At 38.4% G+C, this 19,542-nt stretch overlaps 2 protein-coding genes across 2 annotated transcripts; one reads left to right on the top strand and one right to left on the bottom strand.

The window, feature by feature from the left end:
• Nucleotides 1-589: 589 nt before the first annotated feature.
• On the bottom strand, nucleotides 590-4,924 carry rpl36 (ribosomal protein L36). Its single transcript, XM_059342079.1, has 4 exons — nucleotides 4,859-4,924; nucleotides 3,249-3,343; nucleotides 2,255-2,389; nucleotides 590-714 (listed from the first exon to the last, which is right to left on the bottom strand). The coding sequence occupies exons 2-4, from the start codon at nucleotides 3,339-3,341 to the stop codon at nucleotides 625-627; spliced, it is 318 nt and encodes a 105-aa protein (XP_059198062.1). The 5' UTR covers nucleotides 3,342-3,343; nucleotides 4,859-4,924; the 3' UTR covers nucleotides 590-624.
• A 2,773-nt stretch (nucleotides 4,925-7,697) lies between these two features.
• lmnb2 (lamin B2) lies at nucleotides 7,698-19,542 on the top strand. The gene is made up of 13 exons (XM_059341367.1): nucleotides 7,698-8,185; nucleotides 11,676-11,812; nucleotides 11,938-12,094; nucleotides 12,940-13,065; nucleotides 13,340-13,438; nucleotides 13,603-13,674; nucleotides 14,134-14,259; nucleotides 14,379-14,599; nucleotides 14,891-15,128; nucleotides 15,255-15,362; nucleotides 16,199-16,318; nucleotides 16,428-16,505; nucleotides 17,381-19,542. Exons 1-13 carry the CDS (start codon nucleotides 7,973-7,975, stop codon nucleotides 17,414-17,416), a joined length of 1,731 nt encoding a protein of 576 aa, XP_059197350.1. The 5' UTR covers nucleotides 7,698-7,972; the 3' UTR covers nucleotides 17,417-19,542.

Raw genomic sequence — 19,542 nt, 5'->3', positions numbered from 1 at the left:
GACCTATTGTTTATTTTGTAATAAAAGCACCAAATTTGGTACACATACAGATCATTATATTTAGAAGACTGTAGATGATGTTTATTATTCAAAAATGTTCATTTTGTGAAAAAAACACATCTTGATATATTAGGAACAAAACTGATTACAATATACTAAAAAAGGATCAGCAGTATAAAGTATTGAAGTTTTCACCATCCAATCACTAAAAATACAGGAATTTCCCAAATTATCAAAGTTTATTAAATTGCCTAATTCAGCACCAAATGTGTCACAAATTGTATCAACCTCAAAATTGCTGCAACAACTTATGGTACATAGTTGAGCATAGAAATGGGTTTCAGACAGAAAAATATTAATGTGAACCGTAATACACTTTAAAAGTTTTAATTACATAATTAACTTGGCACACAGGTACATCTCAAATTAATCTTCCCAACTTTTAGATGTACACCACTTATATGATTTTGAAGCATTTTTATTGTTTTTTTCCTCTCCCAAAAACAAAATATAGAAAAAGAGGCGAGGTGGAACTCGTACTGATCAGGAATGAACAGATGTGAAGGGGACAAAACAGCAGCAGTCCGAGTTTTTTAGTTTAGCAAACGTTTATTAAGTGACAGATTAGTCCTTCTTGGCGGCAGCTTTCCTCATGGCAGCCAGCACGTTGCTCAGCTCCTCTCTCTTTCTCTTGGCGCGAATGTGAGTGCCAATCTGGGGAGGAAACGACAATACCGGAGTCACTCAACAATACAACTGAATTTCTCTGCAAAGTGGGAAAAGGACAGATACAGAGCACTCAAAGACAACACACTTCAGCCATGTCATACAGCGCATGAAATACAGACAGTTGGAAAGGAGTGTACACACAACTGAGTCAATGTATGGCCCTTAGGCCAAATCAGGCCTGCGAGAGGTTGCCTGGAAACCTTTTTTGTACTTCAAATGTAAATGAAGGTGCTAGGTTGCATTAAAAAAAGCATCAAAATAAATAAGATTTGGAAAAATTATTTTCCCTACAATATCATGAACTACATCACAACTGCAATATCAGTAAAACAATGACTATTGATGTTTGTCCATTAACTGGTGTCTGGCATCTTTCATCTCTCATTTTGCACAAGTGGCCCCAGTGCAGAGCAAGGTTAAATCGATGGTGGCTCCATATAAAGCTCTGTCACTTAGGGCGCTTTAGCCTGTTTCAATATAACTCTGGTGCGGTTAAATCGTTATTATGGTTCATTTGGATTTGTGAAAGCTCAATCTTACTCTAGTGCGGACCAAAACAACTGGTCCGAGACCACTTGTCTGTTTCCAAACGGTTCGATTAGATGTGAACATTATACGACCCAATTAAAGGAAATTAATCAAAACAGCCTTTTGTGGGCTCCTAATTAAATCGTGAGATCCCATTGTAGCATGAAAATTAAATTTGTGTCCTTCAGTTTCACTCTGTAGGCTACCACTGACCTACAGCAAATTGCCCATTGCAGAATTATCAACGTATTGCTCAAAATATTTACCTCTGTGGTAGAAGTGCGTCAAAGCTCGCCTTCTCTGAACATGGTGTCTGATTACAGCACAAAATAATGAATCAATTTATTGTTGACGACCCGGAGCATCAGGCGCTCATTCTGAGCATTTCTTTCCAAATTTGTTTGGTAGGAACACCAGATTATTAATTTTATTTCCAAAGAGGATGTGCTGCAATCTGACACCTGTTTAATCAGGGGAGCCTTGATGCGATCCTTCCACAATCTGCCGTTTTGAGCAATATGTTGATAATTCATCAATGACAAATTAGCTTTAGCTCAGTACTAGCTTACAGAGTGAAACTGATGGACACGAATGTCCTCTTAATGCCATTATCTGTGTACATCTCATAAATTGCCTGCGCAGGTCGCACACAATCCACTGTGTTTTGGTTAATTTCCTTTAACTGGGTCAGATTCTGGTTGGATTACATTCAAAGTGCAATCGAATCGCAATAGGGTCCATTTGGAAACGGACCGAGACCCTCTCGGTGAGTGGTCTCGGACCGGTTGTTTTGGTCCACAACAGAGTACAATCGGTGCTTTCACAAGTAAACAAACCGTAACAAGGATTAAATCGCAACAGAGTTCAATTGAAACAGACTAAACTTTGGGTTGTGAAAGTGCTCTTAGAACCCATTTCCCTCTCCAATAGCTACAGATAAGAAATTATGGGAAAATCACTCCTGTGTGTCCAGCAGGGGACACGAACACATACTCACCCTCTTCTTGATAAACTTGAGAGCTCTCTTGTCCTTTGACACCTTCAGCAGCTCCATGGCTCGCCTCTCATACGGAGCAAAACCACAGACTTCACGAATCATGTCCCGGACAAACTTGCTGTGTTTGGTCAGACGCTGCGGAGAAAAGACAAGAGCTTTTCAACATGACGTCATCTCGACTGAGACCGATTCCAGCATTGGACCCCTAATGGACATCACTGTAATATAATACATCTTCTGTGAAAATATCTGATCAATGTGTGGTATACGCATGCTTTATAAATAAGAATCCAGGCATGCACCTTGTCAATTGCTCTACCATGAACTGTCATTTGAAAGAAGGATCAGTTTGTGTTTACAGGAAGAAGTGTGACTATAATGTATCAACAATAGATCACGTGTAGTAGTCCTACTGGAGGTTCTGGTAGCAATTTCATGGGAAATCAATGGTGGGCTGCAGATTTTAGAGGAACCTGCAGTCCTGTATCTTGTTTCTAGTCAAGGTACAGGACTGGTGGTGTTGTGCATTTATATCTATCATCAACCAATCTCATGAAAAGACAGAAGCTAGTCCAGCTCAACACTGGATTTCCCAGTGTGTGACTCTAGGCTTTTACTGATGTTCATATGTCAGTGATGCCCGGATGGTGCTGAAGCTTGTTTCACTCGTTTGAGTTTGAGAAGCTGAAAGGCTCCCATATTTCTAACATGATAATTATCAAAGTAGTTACTCATTTATCTTCAATCAACTAATCAATTTCTCATTTCAGCTCTACACTAATGTTTCATGAGTACGCTGTCACCCGGTGTGGCTCAATAATGCATTTAAAACCGTTTAGCATGGCACCTCCATGGCACAGAGGAAGAAGATGGCTCAGGCTCACAATTCTCAGGTTTTAGTCTTTTCATGAGATTTGTTCAGAGACCAGTTGTACACTTCATTTGTAGGACAAATAAAGACCCAGATGTCAGTCCCTTAACTGCAGATACTCACCCCACGCCGACGGCTGTGTTTGGGAGCGGCCACATTTTTGGTGACTGGGTGGCCTTTGTTAAGGCCAACAGCCATAGGGTAACGTATAGCCATATCTGCAGAGGATCAAACACACACAGACAGTATTTAATAAATTGCTCAGAGACATCACATCCACTGACAAACACCAGGCACACATTTAACTTATCTGTAGCACAACAAGAGTATTATGGAAAACAGAAAAACAGTATATCACTTCATGTCAGCAGTCACTGAAATAGTAAAAATGTATCATCCATCTATAAAAGTAAGAAGTGTCTGTGAGTGTGGATGTGTGTCTAGGACATATCTCGTTGACCGTTAGTCAGATTGACCTAAGATTTTGTTTAAGGCTTGTGCATCGCACGAAAATGTGTATCCTTGATTTTGAAGATTTTTGAATTCATTTTTCAAAATATTATTTACGTAGGACGTGTTGCGGCATTGCACTGTTTCCGATCGGACACCTTTTAGGGGAGCTCCTCCCCATTGTGTGATAGGCCTACACCTGGTCAGTAACCCAATTCACCCTGGATTTCCACGCCTGACTCATCTCATCTGTAAGTCAATTAAGCCTACTTATCTTTCTGAGTTTTAAAGTGCGCTACAAGGTTCGATTTTGCAATATTATTCAAATAGTTTCCAGCGAATATCAATGTTCAATGTGTATGTGCTGGATGGTGTGCGTACCTTATGAAAAGTAAGTGTTCAATGGAGTTGCAGTTGTGTAGAGTGGCATGTAATGTGCAAATTCTGTTATTCGCGATTAGCATGCTAACTGGAGATTTAACTTTATTCACTTTCTATGCTGCATATCAATCTACACATTTCTCAAGACACCTAATAACCCTTACTCATATTATTCACATCCATCAGTTTATGCTGCATGTAAACTTATTCCCTCCTATATCTGTGTCTGTATAGATGTCCAACCATGTGAATGACTACGTTTCTTTTTCTTAAAATAACCATTTCTGTGTCTCTATATCTCAATGTACATCCATGTATTACCCAATACACACTTTGTATATTAACACATTGTACATCCACTTTCACACACAACCTCATTTGGCCATAATTGAAGTCTACTTAATCTCCCACTATAAGAATATATAAATCCTATGGGCACTGCACTAGTAATTTTAAAAAACCGATTGTACCAAAAGTACTATCAGAGTGGAGGGTAAAGCGTGTGTCGGTAGGTTCTCACTCAGGAAGAGTGCAGGAGCGTTAGTGATCGACAGCAGACACGAAAGCTACCAGATCCACGTATTATCGGGTAAACAGACCGTGTACCTCACTGTTCTAACTGCCGTCCTCTCTCTAAAGTATTTAACTGATCACACGATATACTGCATATACTATATACGTCATACTTGTGAGGAATAACTGGCAGCTCTAACAACACAATAATGGAGGCTGTTCCGACACTCAAGATTACAACTTCTCATTGTTGTTGTGCTCCAATACTGAACACACATCTTCATTGAAGGCAGTAGTTCGCTTTAGTTTTACTTTATTCTCAAAAAATGGACGGATGGCAGAGATTAAGGCTGGCTTTTAGCTGATACTGGCCAACATTAAAATCTTACCTGCGTTCTACGATGGCGGCCAGACCGGAAGGACTGTTGGAGGAGCGAAGCGGCCAAAATGAAACGGTTGTTCCGGAAGACTCTTCTGCGACGTCTGCGATCAGCGCCCCCGTCGGCCTGGAAGAGGTACTGCTGTTTAAACCTTCTTTAAAGCCTGTTGTGCCTTAGCTCCGAAATCACACTGGTACTATCACTGGTAGCTTGCTAGTAGTTCAACTGCATTTATATTTGTGTCGTCATAAATTACTTTTTATTGTGTAGAATATAGTATAGTATATAATGTAATATGTTACTGTACAGTAAATGTCCATTTTATTTTGAATTTCCACCACAGTGAAAAGTTCTGTTAATTTGTTAGAAGATACCTGAGTAGGGTTGCAAAGGGGCGGAAAATTTCCGGTAAATTTCTGGAAAATTTCCGTTAAATTTCCATGGGAAGTTAAGCTTGGGAATTTTGGAAATATTCCATATATATTATATATATATAATATAATATGTATTATGTTATATATATTATATATATATTCCATAATGGGAATTAATGGGAATTTATGAGAAGTAATTGGGAATATATTATATACAAGCATAAATATAAGCAAAAGTCATAAGAAAACATCCATACAAAATGTTTTCAACAGATATTTCAACAGATTTATTTGTAAGTAGAGTAGAACACGTTCTAATTACTTGTTTCATGGATGAACAAAAACAGGAGTGTTGGGTTCAATATCACCCATCCCCTAACCCCACTCATTCAAAAATGAACCAGCTTTTCCACTCTCACATTTGTGAGCCTGTTGCGAACCTTTGTGTGGGTTAGGGTTTGATTGAGGAATGGCATGGATATTCAAGTGTATTTGAATGGCATCTGTTTGTTTTAGTCAAGATTATGCTAAAATATACTTTCCTCAACTATATTTAAGTTCCCTAAGAAGAGCCAACCTTCAATTTTGAAAATTCCCAGTTTATTCCCATAAATTCCCGTTAATTCCCATTAATTCCCGTTAATTCCCTTAAATTCCCATGGAAAGTTTCCGTCTTTGAAAATTCCGGGAATTTTGCAACCCTATACCTGAGGTCCTTCAGAATGTATCTGGAGTGGAATTAGTGACTGGAAACAGACAGGTTAATCTTAATTTATTTTTAATTATGTAATATTTTACTGTACAGTAAATGTTCAAGTGCATTTTATTATGATTTCCGCAGTGAAACGTTCTGTAAATTTGTGAGAAGATACCTGAGGTCCTCCAGAATATACCTGAAGTGGAATTAGTGACTGGAAACAGAAAGTTTAATTTTAATTAATTTTTAATATATTGTAATATTTTACTGTAGAATAAACATCCAAGGGCATTTTATTACATCAGTAAATAATGCCAATTGTCATACATGTTAAACACCAGCAGCAAAAGCTGTTAATGATCACAATTAACAAAGTGTGTCTAACCCATTTTCTTGTCTTTTCCCCCCTGTTTATAACTCTTAAGTTATAAAGAACCAGAAGGAATTAAAGTTAACCTGAAATAAGACAGCACCCTCACCATGCACAAGTCTCAACTTTTGGGGTTTTGCATACCTTTTCCTAAACCTTATTTTTAATAAACTAAACATTAAGCTTAACAATGATGTGCTCTTTGTGAAAAAGTGAAAATGCAGTGTTTGAATATGATTATGTTGTTGTTGTAATCTTTAATAATGGTAAGGTTACTCCTACTTAGTCCTGCTCCCCATGCAGCACAGCAAACCATGGTATGCAACACGCATGGAAGAGCAGAGACAAACTGCGTGACATACCTTTCATATTTCTAAATGTATAGGGATGTAATGTATATACGTAGAGAGTGAACAAAGTGTGTGTATGTAGGTACGTGTGTGTTTTGCACTTATAGAGGCAGAATATATATATATATATATATATATATATATATATATATATATATATATATATATATATATATATATATATAGTGTATATATGGGAGTAGAGATGAGTTTGTTATATATATATATATATATATATATATATATATATATATATATATATAACAAATTAGATCCTTGTTTCAAGACAAACTCATCTCTACTCCCCCTGCAATTTTTTACTGGAGTAAGTTTGTCCCAAGCATAGATTGGAAAAATGTCTGGTCCCTACCTCAAAAGTTTATTTTAACTAATAAAACTAAGGAAGTGTCATTTAAACTGCTATATAGATTTTACCCCACGAAAGTGCTGTTACATAAGTTTAAAGTTGACATTGAGGAGAATGTGGTTTTTCTGCACCTTGAAACTATCTCACATTTATTTTGGTCTTGTGAATTCACATACAAACTCTGGAAGGACATTGCCTCCTTTGTTAACACAAATATTTTCACTGCTTTTACTTTGCATTATAAAGATGTCATATTTGGCTGTTTTGATCACAAAAAGAAGGATGATGATGCATATTTTCTTATAAATTTAATTTTTCTTTTTGCCTAATACCACATAAACAAATGCAAATTTTCAAGTAAAACAAATTTATTTTTGTTGAAGTCAGAGTTTGAACAGTATATCTCAACTCTCTCCTGTCTACAAACAAAAAAGATGTGAAGACTATTAACATATGCACTGCGTTTAATGTCTTTAACTAACATGTAATCTTGCGTCTACTTATTTTAGTATTTATTTGTTTTGCTTCATTCTTTTCCATTTAATTACTCTTCAATTTTTTTATATTATTTATTTCTATTTAATTTTTTGCATTGTTTATTTTTCTGTAACTAATTTATTCTTCTTTGTAACTGCAATGCATTGCTGTTTGATATAAATAAATAAAAAATAAATAAATAAAATGTTTCTTTCCCATTCTCCCATCGGCCATTGCGAGACAGGAAGCGTGTTCTGCTTTTGGCGCGGTCTTGTCTTAAAGCGGTGTCGGCCATCTTGGAACCACATCAGTGTTTCAGGTTACTCTGTGAAGCACGGCATGAACACAGGACTCGTTGACCGACCTTCTGTCGTTAAATAACAAAACAAACTGTTTTTGCGTCACCGTTTACCGACGACTGCAGACACGTTCGTTTTTATCGCGCGCGGAGCGGAAAATTCAAACTCCGGATTGTTGAAAGAAGCGTCATGGCGACAGCTACCCCAAGCCGCGAAGCTGGCCGGTCGGCGGCCTCGACTCCTCTCTCCCCGACTCGGATCTCCCGCTTACAAGAGAAACAGGATCTGCAGCACCTGAACGACCGACTGGCCGTGTATATCGACCGTGTCCGGTCACTGGAACTGGAAAACGACCGACTGATGGTCAAAGTGTCTGAGAAAGAGGAGGTGACCACTAGAGAGGTGAGTGAAACAGCTTGTTGTTCCCTCTCTCCTCCTCATGGAGTCACAGCACCTCCACAACACGTCCAGCTGCTTTACAATGGAGCCATACCAACACCTACTATAACTAACGCCCAGTCAGGTGGTTATAATCGGTTATGACTGCCAGCTGGTCATTAGAACATGTGAACTGCTTTACAGTTTTCTCCAATATTGCACCCTCCACAAAATGCACTCATTTATTAGTCGCATCGATTACTTAACGATAACGTTAAGCATGCATATGCTGTTGCAACGCCTAATATGCATTCAAACGTAACGGTACCGGAAGGATCAAGCGGGCGGTTCTGCGCGCCAAATATGACCCTAGTTACTCTGAGTTTTCATCGACTTTACTTGACGGCTGCAGTGTTTATAATTTACATTATTTGGAAGCATTTTATGTTTCAGCAACGTAAAGTTAAAGCTTCAGACACACTGGAGTCCATGGTTGCCGCGTTTCATCTAATATGGTGTTTTAACCCATAAGAAACCACGGTGACACATGTGTAACAAACACTTTATTGTTTTATGTTCTATAATCTCCCATATTCAGCTTTATGCTTCACCATAACTCATCAAGTCCATAAGCAAGACTGTCACTGTGTGACTGTGAAGTGACTTCTCCAAAAATATGGGTGTGACTGGAAACAGAAATGAAAAAGTATCCTAATTTCAAGAAGTTTAATTTTTGCTACTAGGCTAAATTTAAACCCATTTCACAATTCTAAACCGTTAGAAGCCTGTCCTGTATTGCATTTAACCTGTTTTGAGGATATTTCCTGAACAAATTAATATAAAATAACTAACACAAATATCACTGTGATGTATACGTAACAAAAATGCTAAAAGGCCACTCAATTATTTTCACTAATTGAATTATTTTAAATTAATATATGCTCTGCTGTTCAATGTAAGGTATATTTTTTACCAAATATAAACAAAAACAATCCTATCCTATCCTGTCACAATTTTGGAAAAGGCAAATTTGTGTTTCTGTAAGCAGTAAAGGTGTCTAGTTTAATTATCTAAAAATAAGAAATATAAACAAATTCCATAAATGCCTGTTGTAACGTATATGTCACATCACAGATCTTTGAAATTTATGGGTAGTATTTTTTTCTTCTTAAAAACATCAGAAATGTGTTCTATGTGGTCCACTTGGTCTGTGGTATATCCTGCATAATTTTCCTTTAAGGATAAATAGGTCTGGGTTCTTTTTGGGTTAAACCTCATTACTGGTGAAGACCCAGGTCTCTCTGGTTTGTTACCTCTTCAGGACTGTTCACTTTATCAGTAAGGCCATTAAAGTAGGCTACATGTTGTAGTTACTGTAATAGTTCAGAAAATGTGTCTGCTGAGGATTCCCTTGTCACAAAACATTATAGGAATTTCTACAACTCTACATTTTTAAGGAAAAAAATATAAACTTCATAGCCTTCTTGTTTCTGCCTCTGCCTGTGCTGATTGGATCACCATTTAACCAATAATAAACACAGAGTGTTTTTGTGCTGGGGGAAAAATGCAAACGTGTCTCAATTGTGGTCTTAAATGCTGCAGGTAATAGCCTTTTCCACATTTTCAACTCAATATTTATTTAAAGTTGTCCATAGGAATTTAATATGTATGTTTGTATGTATATATGAGCTACCATAACAGTGTTACAGAATTCATCATAGTAATTAAGCCTATTACTTCAGATCATTTTGATTGGGTTTATTTGCAATAGGACATCACGTTCCTATCTCAAGCTATTAACAATAACTCACTTGATGAGCTCACCTAATGATTAATCACTGTCACTACACAGTTTCTGAATTCTAAGATCATTCTCCACATGCAAACAAGCCCTGTACTTGGTCTTCATTGCAGTCAAAGTGGAGAATGATGGTCACAGAGGTCAGTGGTAAGAGAGGGGAACAATATTCCCATGGCCTCAGCAATGAGTTCAGGATACTCATGTGAGAGGGAAGGCCAAAAGTTTGCATGAGGCACCTGCTTGAATCAGGTTTTCACTGTCCTATTACAGGATAAGTCGACCAGCTCCTTGGTGTTCACATCAGAGAAGAATGAGCTGAAGTGCTTGCTCAGTGCAGTGAGGTGAGAGGTGGCTTCCCAGTGTTTCCCACAACATTTTATGAGACTATGGTGTGGGGTAATTTAAAATTAATTTAATCACGATTCAACCACTGTAGGTCTACCTGAACTTGATTTACAGTGTTGTGTGTTGATTGAAACAGAGGACTATGACTATGAATAACTCCACAGATTGTCCAGTAAGAACATTAATGGTTAATGGATCCAGTCAATTTTTTTCTGGTGGTCTGATATCCCTTGTGTTAGTACAATAAAAGCTGAATAAATGAGAATCCTGTTCTCATAACTGTCAGGGACTGTCAATCAAGAACAAGCTGAGAAAGACATAGAAATACTTGTTTCCATTGCTATGAGTTGCATGACGGTCCCTTAACAACATGTCTGCCTATTCACAGCACTGCAACAACACATACATTCCGAGAGTACTGCATATGTACTAGTTAACATTAACAACATCGCCAGATATAATTTGCATCACAAGGAGTGAAAGTCAGGACCATGATAATATAAATTAGCATAGAATGTCCGCCAAATATACTTGAACTCGAGCATGTCACAGTACAAAGGTGAAGTACACTGATATTTACTCACATTCCCATGGACACATGGGATAATAAACCAAATTAATAAACAAAAGGGGAATAAAGCGAGTGAACACTACTGCCACCATACATGTCTAATAGCCTAATGTATAAACAATATTTTTTTCATTTGTCCGACAAACTACGACCTTATTCTACCTGATGTCCCTCAAAAAAATGTCTAATGTGAACTCTGAAAAGATTTTTCCAAAGAGATAAGACGAAGCCCTCTTCTCCACTCATCCCTTCTCTTTTCCTTTCCTCATTATAAATAAAATCAGCAGCAGCGCTGGTATTTTAGCAGTGGCGTGTTGCTGCTACTAAATGCATATGGTGAAACACTGGAGATGACATTCTTTTGTAAACAAACAATACCACAGTGATTGATATTGTACAATATATGGAAAAAACTGATAATTTTTGATGAGTTCAGTTATTGTGATAAGCCTACAAAGTGGTTTTATTTAGACTGTAAAATTTTGCCTTGTACAACACATGTTGGTTACCAAACTCATTGCTTTAAAGGGTACTGACTTGATTACGTCGGTACTACTGAGTACCAATTTGCATAAAAAGCAACTGTCTGAATTAGCTGGATGGGTCAGTGTTAGAGTGTGCACTGTAATGTGGACATCAGAACATTGATAAACACCGTTGAAATGAATGTACCCATGGCTCACTGGGAAGCTGTATTGATACTGAGTGGATTATCATTCTGAAATGAAAGAACATAAATGTAACGTTTTCACCTTATCAAGCCATCCAGTAATGAATGAGTCTGTCTCTCTCTTTAGGTGACCGGTCTAAAGGCTCTGTATGAGGCAGAGTTGGCTGATGCTCGACGAGTTTTGGATGAGACTGCTAAGGAGAGAGCCAGGCTGCAGATAGACCTGGGCAAAGCTCAGGCTGACCTGGAAGAAGCCACACGGAGGTGATATAACACAGCTCCCTACCACACAGGTCACATTGTATGAGATCAGATGAAGCAGGGGAGCAGGTAGCATTCAGGAATCAGGTTCATCATAACGCTTTTCTCCTTCCTCTGTCCGTGTTCAGTGCCAAGAAGAAGGATAGTGATCTGGCTGCTGCAGTGTCCAGGGCCAACGGTTTGGAAGGCCAGCTGAACAAGAGTGAAGCTTCCCTTTCCACCGCTCTAAGTCAGAACGCTGCTCTGACTTCTGAGCTGGCTGATGTCAACGGCCTACTGACTAAGGTGCGTACTGCAAGGTTATCTGTTCAGAAACAGTGAGGGACGACAGAAGGCTTCAGTAGTCTAAGGTAAAGACACTACCAAGGACTGAGCGGACCCCTGTGGTGGTCACATACTGTAACCTGCATATTTGAATATTGCACACTATTGCACTCCATGTAAATATTTATATTTATATTCTTACATTCTTTAAATTTCTCTATATTTTTTTGTACAGTTATATTTCTATTTTTATTTAAGATTACTTGTTGTAATACTGTTGCATTTATGTACACTATCTGACACCCAGTGCGGGCAACAAAGTAAAGAATTTCATTGTGCAGGGAGACACGTTTCCTTACTGTACACATGACAATAAATCTTTGAATCTTGAATCTTGAATCTAAAGTTAGTTTGCTTTAGAATCCTCAAGAGTTTATTTTGGTATAATAAGCATAATCTAGAAGCATTTTCCTTTTATATAAGCCATTTCTAATACCAATTGATCAATTACAAGTCAAGTTATTATTTGTTGTTCCTATTATTTGGTTCAGCGACAAGACTTTTGTCTTTTTGACTTTTGTCAGGGACTGAACGTCCCTCTACACTGTGCAAGTGGGGAAATACACATCCAAAGTTGCCAATGTCATAGAACGCGAGTCATTGTTTAGTGTGATGATGACACAGACATAAAGTAGAGGGGAGCACAGCCAATGACAATCCAGATTCAGGACCAGTAGATTCAAATAAGATTCCAGTACACATCTTCTAGAGGCTGAGGGGACCAGAGTCTAGACTAATATTTAAATATGTTCAAGTTTTCATGGTCAGTTTAAGTTTTGAGGTCTCATGTGCTAATGTTGTTCTAGGCGGAGGACAGCCATGCTGTGGCTAAGCGCCAGCTGGAGGCAGAGACACTGATGCGTGTAGACTTGGAGAACCGTTGTCAATCACTGAGTGAAGAGCTGGAGTTCAGGAAGAGCATGTTTGAAGAGGTAAGTCACGGCTCTGGGTTGTATGAAGGCAAGTTACATTTATTCCATCATCAACTAGTGTAGCCGGGTTTTTTTTACTAATTGTTCTTTGAAAAAAAACGAATGACAAATTCTCATTTCAAGTTAATCTGACAAAAAAAACATGTCAACATAAAACACTGCTGTTTCAACATATTCTAAAGTTTCTGTTTAAAACCAACTATTGATCTTTTTGGTGACAATTGTGTTTTCTGCTGTCAAAATATCTACCATAAAGCTTGTTTCTTGTCTTCAGGAGGTGCGTGAGTCCCGCCGGCGACAGGAGCAGAGGATAGTGGAGGTGGACTCTGGAGTTAGACAGGACTATGACTTCAAACTCGCACAAGCTTTACAGGTATATTGCCTTATCAACCAAAAACTCAATAAAACAATATATATTTATTTATGGTTGTATTAGTGAAAAGAATGCTGTGGTTTGGTGGAAATATGCAATTGGCTGAACGGACCATGTTATTAAAGGGGAGCTTTAATTTGATGGGGTTTGTGTGATCCCTGCAGGACCTGAGGAGGCAGCATGATGAGCAAGTCTCTCTTTATAAGGAAGAACTGGAGCAAACCTTCCAGGCCAAGGTGAGACACAAATCTTTAGCTCTGTAACGCCTTCAGCGGTATTAAACGAGGTGTAAATTGGCGAGACTGTTCAAGGCGTGATAAGTGTGAACCGGCAGAGGCAGCAAGACCTAAAATATGTGAAGTTTCATCAGAAACACACCTCTCACTTGAGTCGAACAGTAATCATGTTCAGCAAAATGCAGAACAACATTGCTTGAGTATGTAGAATATCTACAGTGAGTAACAGCACAAAGTGCAGTTCTTCTGCAATTATTGTTTTGAAATCAATGCAATGTGAATTGACGCCAATATAAATCATACATGATATCAGTGTGAATGTCCTAAGGTGAAAAACCAGCTCAGCTCTTTACAGCAATATAGCGTGACTTTTATGGAAAAGCAGTCTGAACAGGACTATTGTTTCTTTCTTCTTTGCCAGCTCTAACTCACACAAAGTCTATCTTGTTGTCACTCTAGTTAGATAATGCCAAGGTATCCTCAGAAATTAACGACAAGGCCATGGGCACGGCCAGGGAGGAGCTGCAGGAGTCACGTGTGAGACTGGAGAGCCTAGGATATCAACTCAGTGCCTTGCAGAAACAGGTAGTGTTTTATATCCTCTTTTTCACACAAATCTCAATGTTCCAGGTATTTGTGCCATTCAGCTTCTTAAATAGTATTAATAATTAGATCTGGTGGCTGCGCTGGTCCTTTATCTATAGGTCGCTGCCTCAGAGGATCGCATCAGAGAGCTGGAGGAAATTCTGTCTGCAGAGCGTGACAAGCACCGGCGTGCCATTGAAGTAAAAGAACAGGAGATGAGCGAAATGAGAGAAAGGATGAACGCTCAGCTCAGTGAATACCAGGAGCTGCTGGACGTCAAGCTTGCCTTGGATATGGAGATCAACGCATACAGGAAACTGCTGGAGGGAGAGGAGCACAGGTACAATACACACACACACACACACACAACACATACTATGTTAAACAGCTAAATGATTGTTGCTCCAGATCCTGTTGATATTTTGGCAGTGTGCACATTTTGCAATTGCACTTCATTGATATTTTATATGTATATTTGGGGCAAAAGAGGTTATTCTTATTGGTTTAGCCTGGCTACTGTTTTCTCTACTGTTTGTCTTTTGGGAAGCTGTTTGTTTGTTGTTTAGGTAATACTGGACATCTTGTGGGGCTTCTCTTAGTTTTGGTGTTTCTGGTTTTTACTGTGTTTCAGATTGAAGCTCTCCCCCAGCCCGTCAGCCCGAGTCACCGTTTCCAGGCTAACAGGATCTTCATCCTCCCGCACCACCAAAAGGAAGAGGGTGGAGGTGGAGGCTCAGGATGTGGCAGAGGGGAGAAGAGGAGAGGGGCAGCTGCTGGTGTCTGAAGAAGCCACAGCTAGCGGAGCGGTTACCATAGCACCCACTGACATGGATGGAAACGCAGTCACACTGACCAATGACACTGAGCAGGTGTGTAAGACTGGACTTAGTTAGAAGACTTCACTATCCCACCATGGTATCAATAAACAATGCTGATGAAAGGTAGAATAAAACCAGCTGTCGATCTTGTACATTAAGCTTTCTTGTGTCCTGTAGGACCAGCCGCTGGGCAACTGGAGGCTGAAGAGACAGGTTGACAATGAGGAAGAGGTTGTCTACAAGTTCTCCCCAAAGTTTGTCCTCAAGGCTGGACAGACAGTCACGGTAGGAAATATCAAATAGAGGAGTGAATGCTGTCTTTACCTTCAAGTGTTTCATCACAGTTACTTTATCCGTTTTGCTTTGTTTATCTAAATTGTTAATAATATATGTTTAATTTGAATCAAAGTTTAAAGGTTCAGTCCATTCAACACACAAATAGAGTGTCACTCTTTATCAGGGTTGGACAATGTGACAATATACTTTATGATGGTAAAAAAAAGTGTCCACTGCTGTCAGTGCAGGAGTTATTGAGGACTTGCAGAGTAACAGATCAGACCTGGATTCTCAAGTATAACAAGACAGCTCTATACCAAACTGTTTTTTCTTCACTCTGTAGAATATGATTTGTAGGTCGGGAAATCTCTGCAGCACCTACTTTTGGATATTGCACTAGTCAGTATTGTGAGTTTGGTCAGATTTCCATTCCTTGTTCAGCCCTATCTTTAATTGAATTTACAGACCAATCACTGTATTGGATATAAGCAGTTATGTGATGTAAAATGATAAGTGTTCGATAGATGACAAGTAACTCTGAGTGATGTCTAACAGTGCTGTCAGGATGTCTGCTGCCACCGCTTTACAAATGTAATTTATTGAAAAAGGACATTTGAGAAAGTGAAAGAGAAACAGCTTTATTTTTCCAATCAAAACTTCACTCAGTTAAAGATCTGAGGTCCTGCTTCAGAGCTCTGTTTGAGTCGGGGAGGGGTCTTTTGGAACTTTCCATGGTACAAATACTAGCTGGAAATATTGATGGTGTGTGAGGATGAAGTGAGTGTTTAGTATGAGCTGAACTTATTTCTCTGTCAAGTCTTTGAATAGATTTCTGTCTATTTCAGGTGTGGTCCGCTGATGCCGGTGTGGCCCACAGTCCGCCATCTGACCTGTTATGGAAAAGTCAGACTTCCTGGGGCACAGGAAGTGACATAGTTACCACTTTGGTGAACGCTGATGGCGAGGTAAACATATCTAGAGATCTCACAACATGCATGTGTGGTTGTTGGTCAGGCCAGTCAGCTTGGCAGTAGCTGTATGTGTTTTGAGGCATGTGGTGTGACTGTCCTGCAGGAGGTAGCCACGAGGAGTGTAACCAAGACTGAGGTAGAGGTCGAGAATGGAGAGGAAGAGGAAGAAGAGGCACAAGCAGTGAGTACACTCATTCTTAGGTTTAGGTTATTTACCAAAAACAGTTTTGATTACAGGTGTCTCTATTATTTTATCTAACCCTTTTATTTATTTATTTTTTCTTTTTTTTATTAATTTCTTCTTTTTTAACCGAAAAATAAACAACTACAACGTGGGCTAGATGCATATATTCATACACGTTCTCACATAGACACCATTTACAGATGTACATATAAACATATAGACATTTACACACATACAGTATAAATAACCACATACATGTATCTGCCCCGTCTAAGTCATGAGATAAATATAAGAACCAGTCGACTTAATTTTTATCTTTATACCATCTTGGTCTGAAAAAAGGGAGTAGGCTGAAGTAAAAAATACTTATCTATACCTATCCCCTGGTACTCCACACTTCAAATAAGAGTTTCTCTGTATACAGCAACTTAATGTCAAATCAATATATACATTTTTTTTTTCAGGCAGCAATAGTTTATCAAACAATTTAGATCAGATAATTTCTATTACTCCCGCAAAGAAAACAAACAACAAAACACTGAAGGCAGTTTGTAACCTATACTTTGTTAGCATATAATTTTTCATAAGCCTTTTGAACTTTTTTTGTGCATGATTTCATTTCAACGCTGCAGTTGTTCCATATTCTCACTCCTTTACTTGTAATGCAATGATACTTAGAATTTCAGGTTTTCAGCACACATAAACCTCACATTTATATCTGTGATGCCCGGCTAAAAAACAGAGGCACCTTCTAAAAACATTTTAATTTTTTGGAATCACTTCAAGAACAGTTGTTTTAAAGTACATGTTTATAGTGAAATGCTTTTGAAATAGTTTAGATTATAATGCAAGTCTTTTGCTTTCTCCCGCAGGGCAAAGTGTCATCCAGAGAGTGTGCCATCATGTGAAACTTCACCTCCTCACGATATCTATTTTTCTCCTGAGCCTCTCAGATATTATCCTATCCATGTCCTCATCATTATGTTGTTGTTTTTTTTATTGGTCAACACCATACCAGAACTTTTGGACTAATGACTCTTTTTACTGCCCTCCACATTTCCGGCCTGCTTTAATGAGTCATTATACTAAATATTACTATGAATTGAAGTGTGTGGATCCATATGATGGATTCAAATATTGAGTCAGACTGTGGTGTTGCAGTTGATTATTCCCACTCTAATAGTTGTATTAACTCTCATTTGTACGTCGCTTTGGATAAAAGCGTCTGCTAAATGACATTGTAGTACTCTCCTGCGCTTCATTCATCCTTTATGTACCCATTGCACGCTAATCAGCTAAAGAAGCTGTTTTTGAGTTATCAAGATAAAGGACTTGCTAAAAGTATGAATTCATAAGTCTAGTGTTGGACAAATGATGGGCAGATCCTAATTGGCTTTTTGGAGAACAGTTTTTCCTCCAAAATCAAGACTTCAGTGTTTCCCATCTATAACTTAATTTGTAAAGGTACAAAGGTTTCCTCTGACTTTGCTACGTCTGTCTTCCATTGAAAGGTCAGGTAAACTCAGTTTATTCATACAGACCAATATCACCAGACATTACAGTCGGTACAGATATTACAGCCTGACCTTTTGACCCTCCATTCAGACAAAGAAAGAAATCAGGGAGAGAGAATGTATAACTGCAGTTGAAATTAGGAATTATGCATTGTGATTGTACTGAACTTATCTCACTAATGCTCACTAGTACTGTCCCCATACCTCCTTCTTTCCTTGTGTGTTTGAAGGCAGCGCTGACATGAGTCAGTCTGAATCAAAACACTTGTTTTCCAGCTGGATCATGAAGCTATTAAATGCCCAGTTGTTATCACACTCCTATGAAAAATATATTTTGGAATGAAAACCGTTAGTGGCCACGAGATCTGAAATTTATCGTCAGCAGGACATCTTCTCAGACTCGGACTGAACTTCACCTGCTTATGGTGTCATGTATCAGCAGTGAGGTGGGACAGCCAGAGACATCAGTCTGATATGGAGCAAAGGTACTAGTATGACTCATGGTTGTGTTCATGTGACCTGTTGTAATATTAGTTGACGGACCTACGTACGTGGTGGCTCTGGGTTATGTACTGCTGACATAAAGTCTTTTGACTGAACACTCGAGGTTTAGAATGATAGTAACACTTGTTGGAGTCTTATGACTAGGGTTGTCACGATACTAAAATGTTCATCTCGATACCGATACTCAGGAAAATATTCGTAATCTATACCATTTTTGATACCACAAGGATAAAAACAAAGACCCCAAAAAAGAAAAATGCAACATGTAAAAATTAACAGAACCACAGGTTAAATATTTATAATTAAAAAAAAGTTGTGCAAAAAGAAACTGCAACTATGATAACAAGCTTCAGATACTCTATACTTGTGAGAATGAGTATTGTATTCGGATACAACGTTTGAGTATTGATACTTTTTTGAGTATCGGTACTTTTGACAACCCTACTTATGACAGTAATGGTGTTGCTCTCACCTTGTGTGTGCCATTGTGGGAAACTCGAACATTTTTCCTGTGCGTCTGTGTGCTATTCTTTGCTAGTTATTTTTCTATAGAGTGCTTGTCTATGTAATCACTTTTTTTTTACACAATTTATTTCAGTTATTATTTAGTGTTTAGGATTTCTGGGATGATTATGGTTGGGTGTTCGTTACCATAAATCTCTTTGAGGATTCTGATAGTGAACACTCCTGATCAGCGTCCTAATGGCAGAAGCAACAACTTCCTGTCCAATCATCATTGACTTTGAAGACTAACTGACAATTGAGTGAATACTGGTGTGAAATATGATGCTAAATCAGTCCCTCCAGGAGTTTTTTTCAATTTAACCTCAACAGATAATTTCTGCAATCTCTTTTTTACACTACCAACTTTTATATAAGAACTGGTAAACATTTGCAGTTTGAGCAATCAAAGTTATTGCTGCATATTAGTATGCAGCCCATCTGTTACAGCTCAGTTGCAATTCTTAAATTTAACAGATCACAGTTTTGAAAACGAAATCAAACTGGGGCTGTAT

The sequence above is a fragment of the Centropristis striata genome, chromosome 9 (genome assembly GCF_030273125.1).
Source record: "Centropristis striata isolate RG_2023a ecotype Rhode Island chromosome 9, C.striata_1.0, whole genome shotgun sequence".
Lineage (NCBI taxonomy): Eukaryota > Metazoa > Chordata > Actinopteri > Perciformes > Serranidae > Centropristis > Centropristis striata.
The sequence above is the reverse complement of the archived record's forward strand: the minus strand, read 5'-3'. Positions and strand labels throughout refer to the sequence as shown.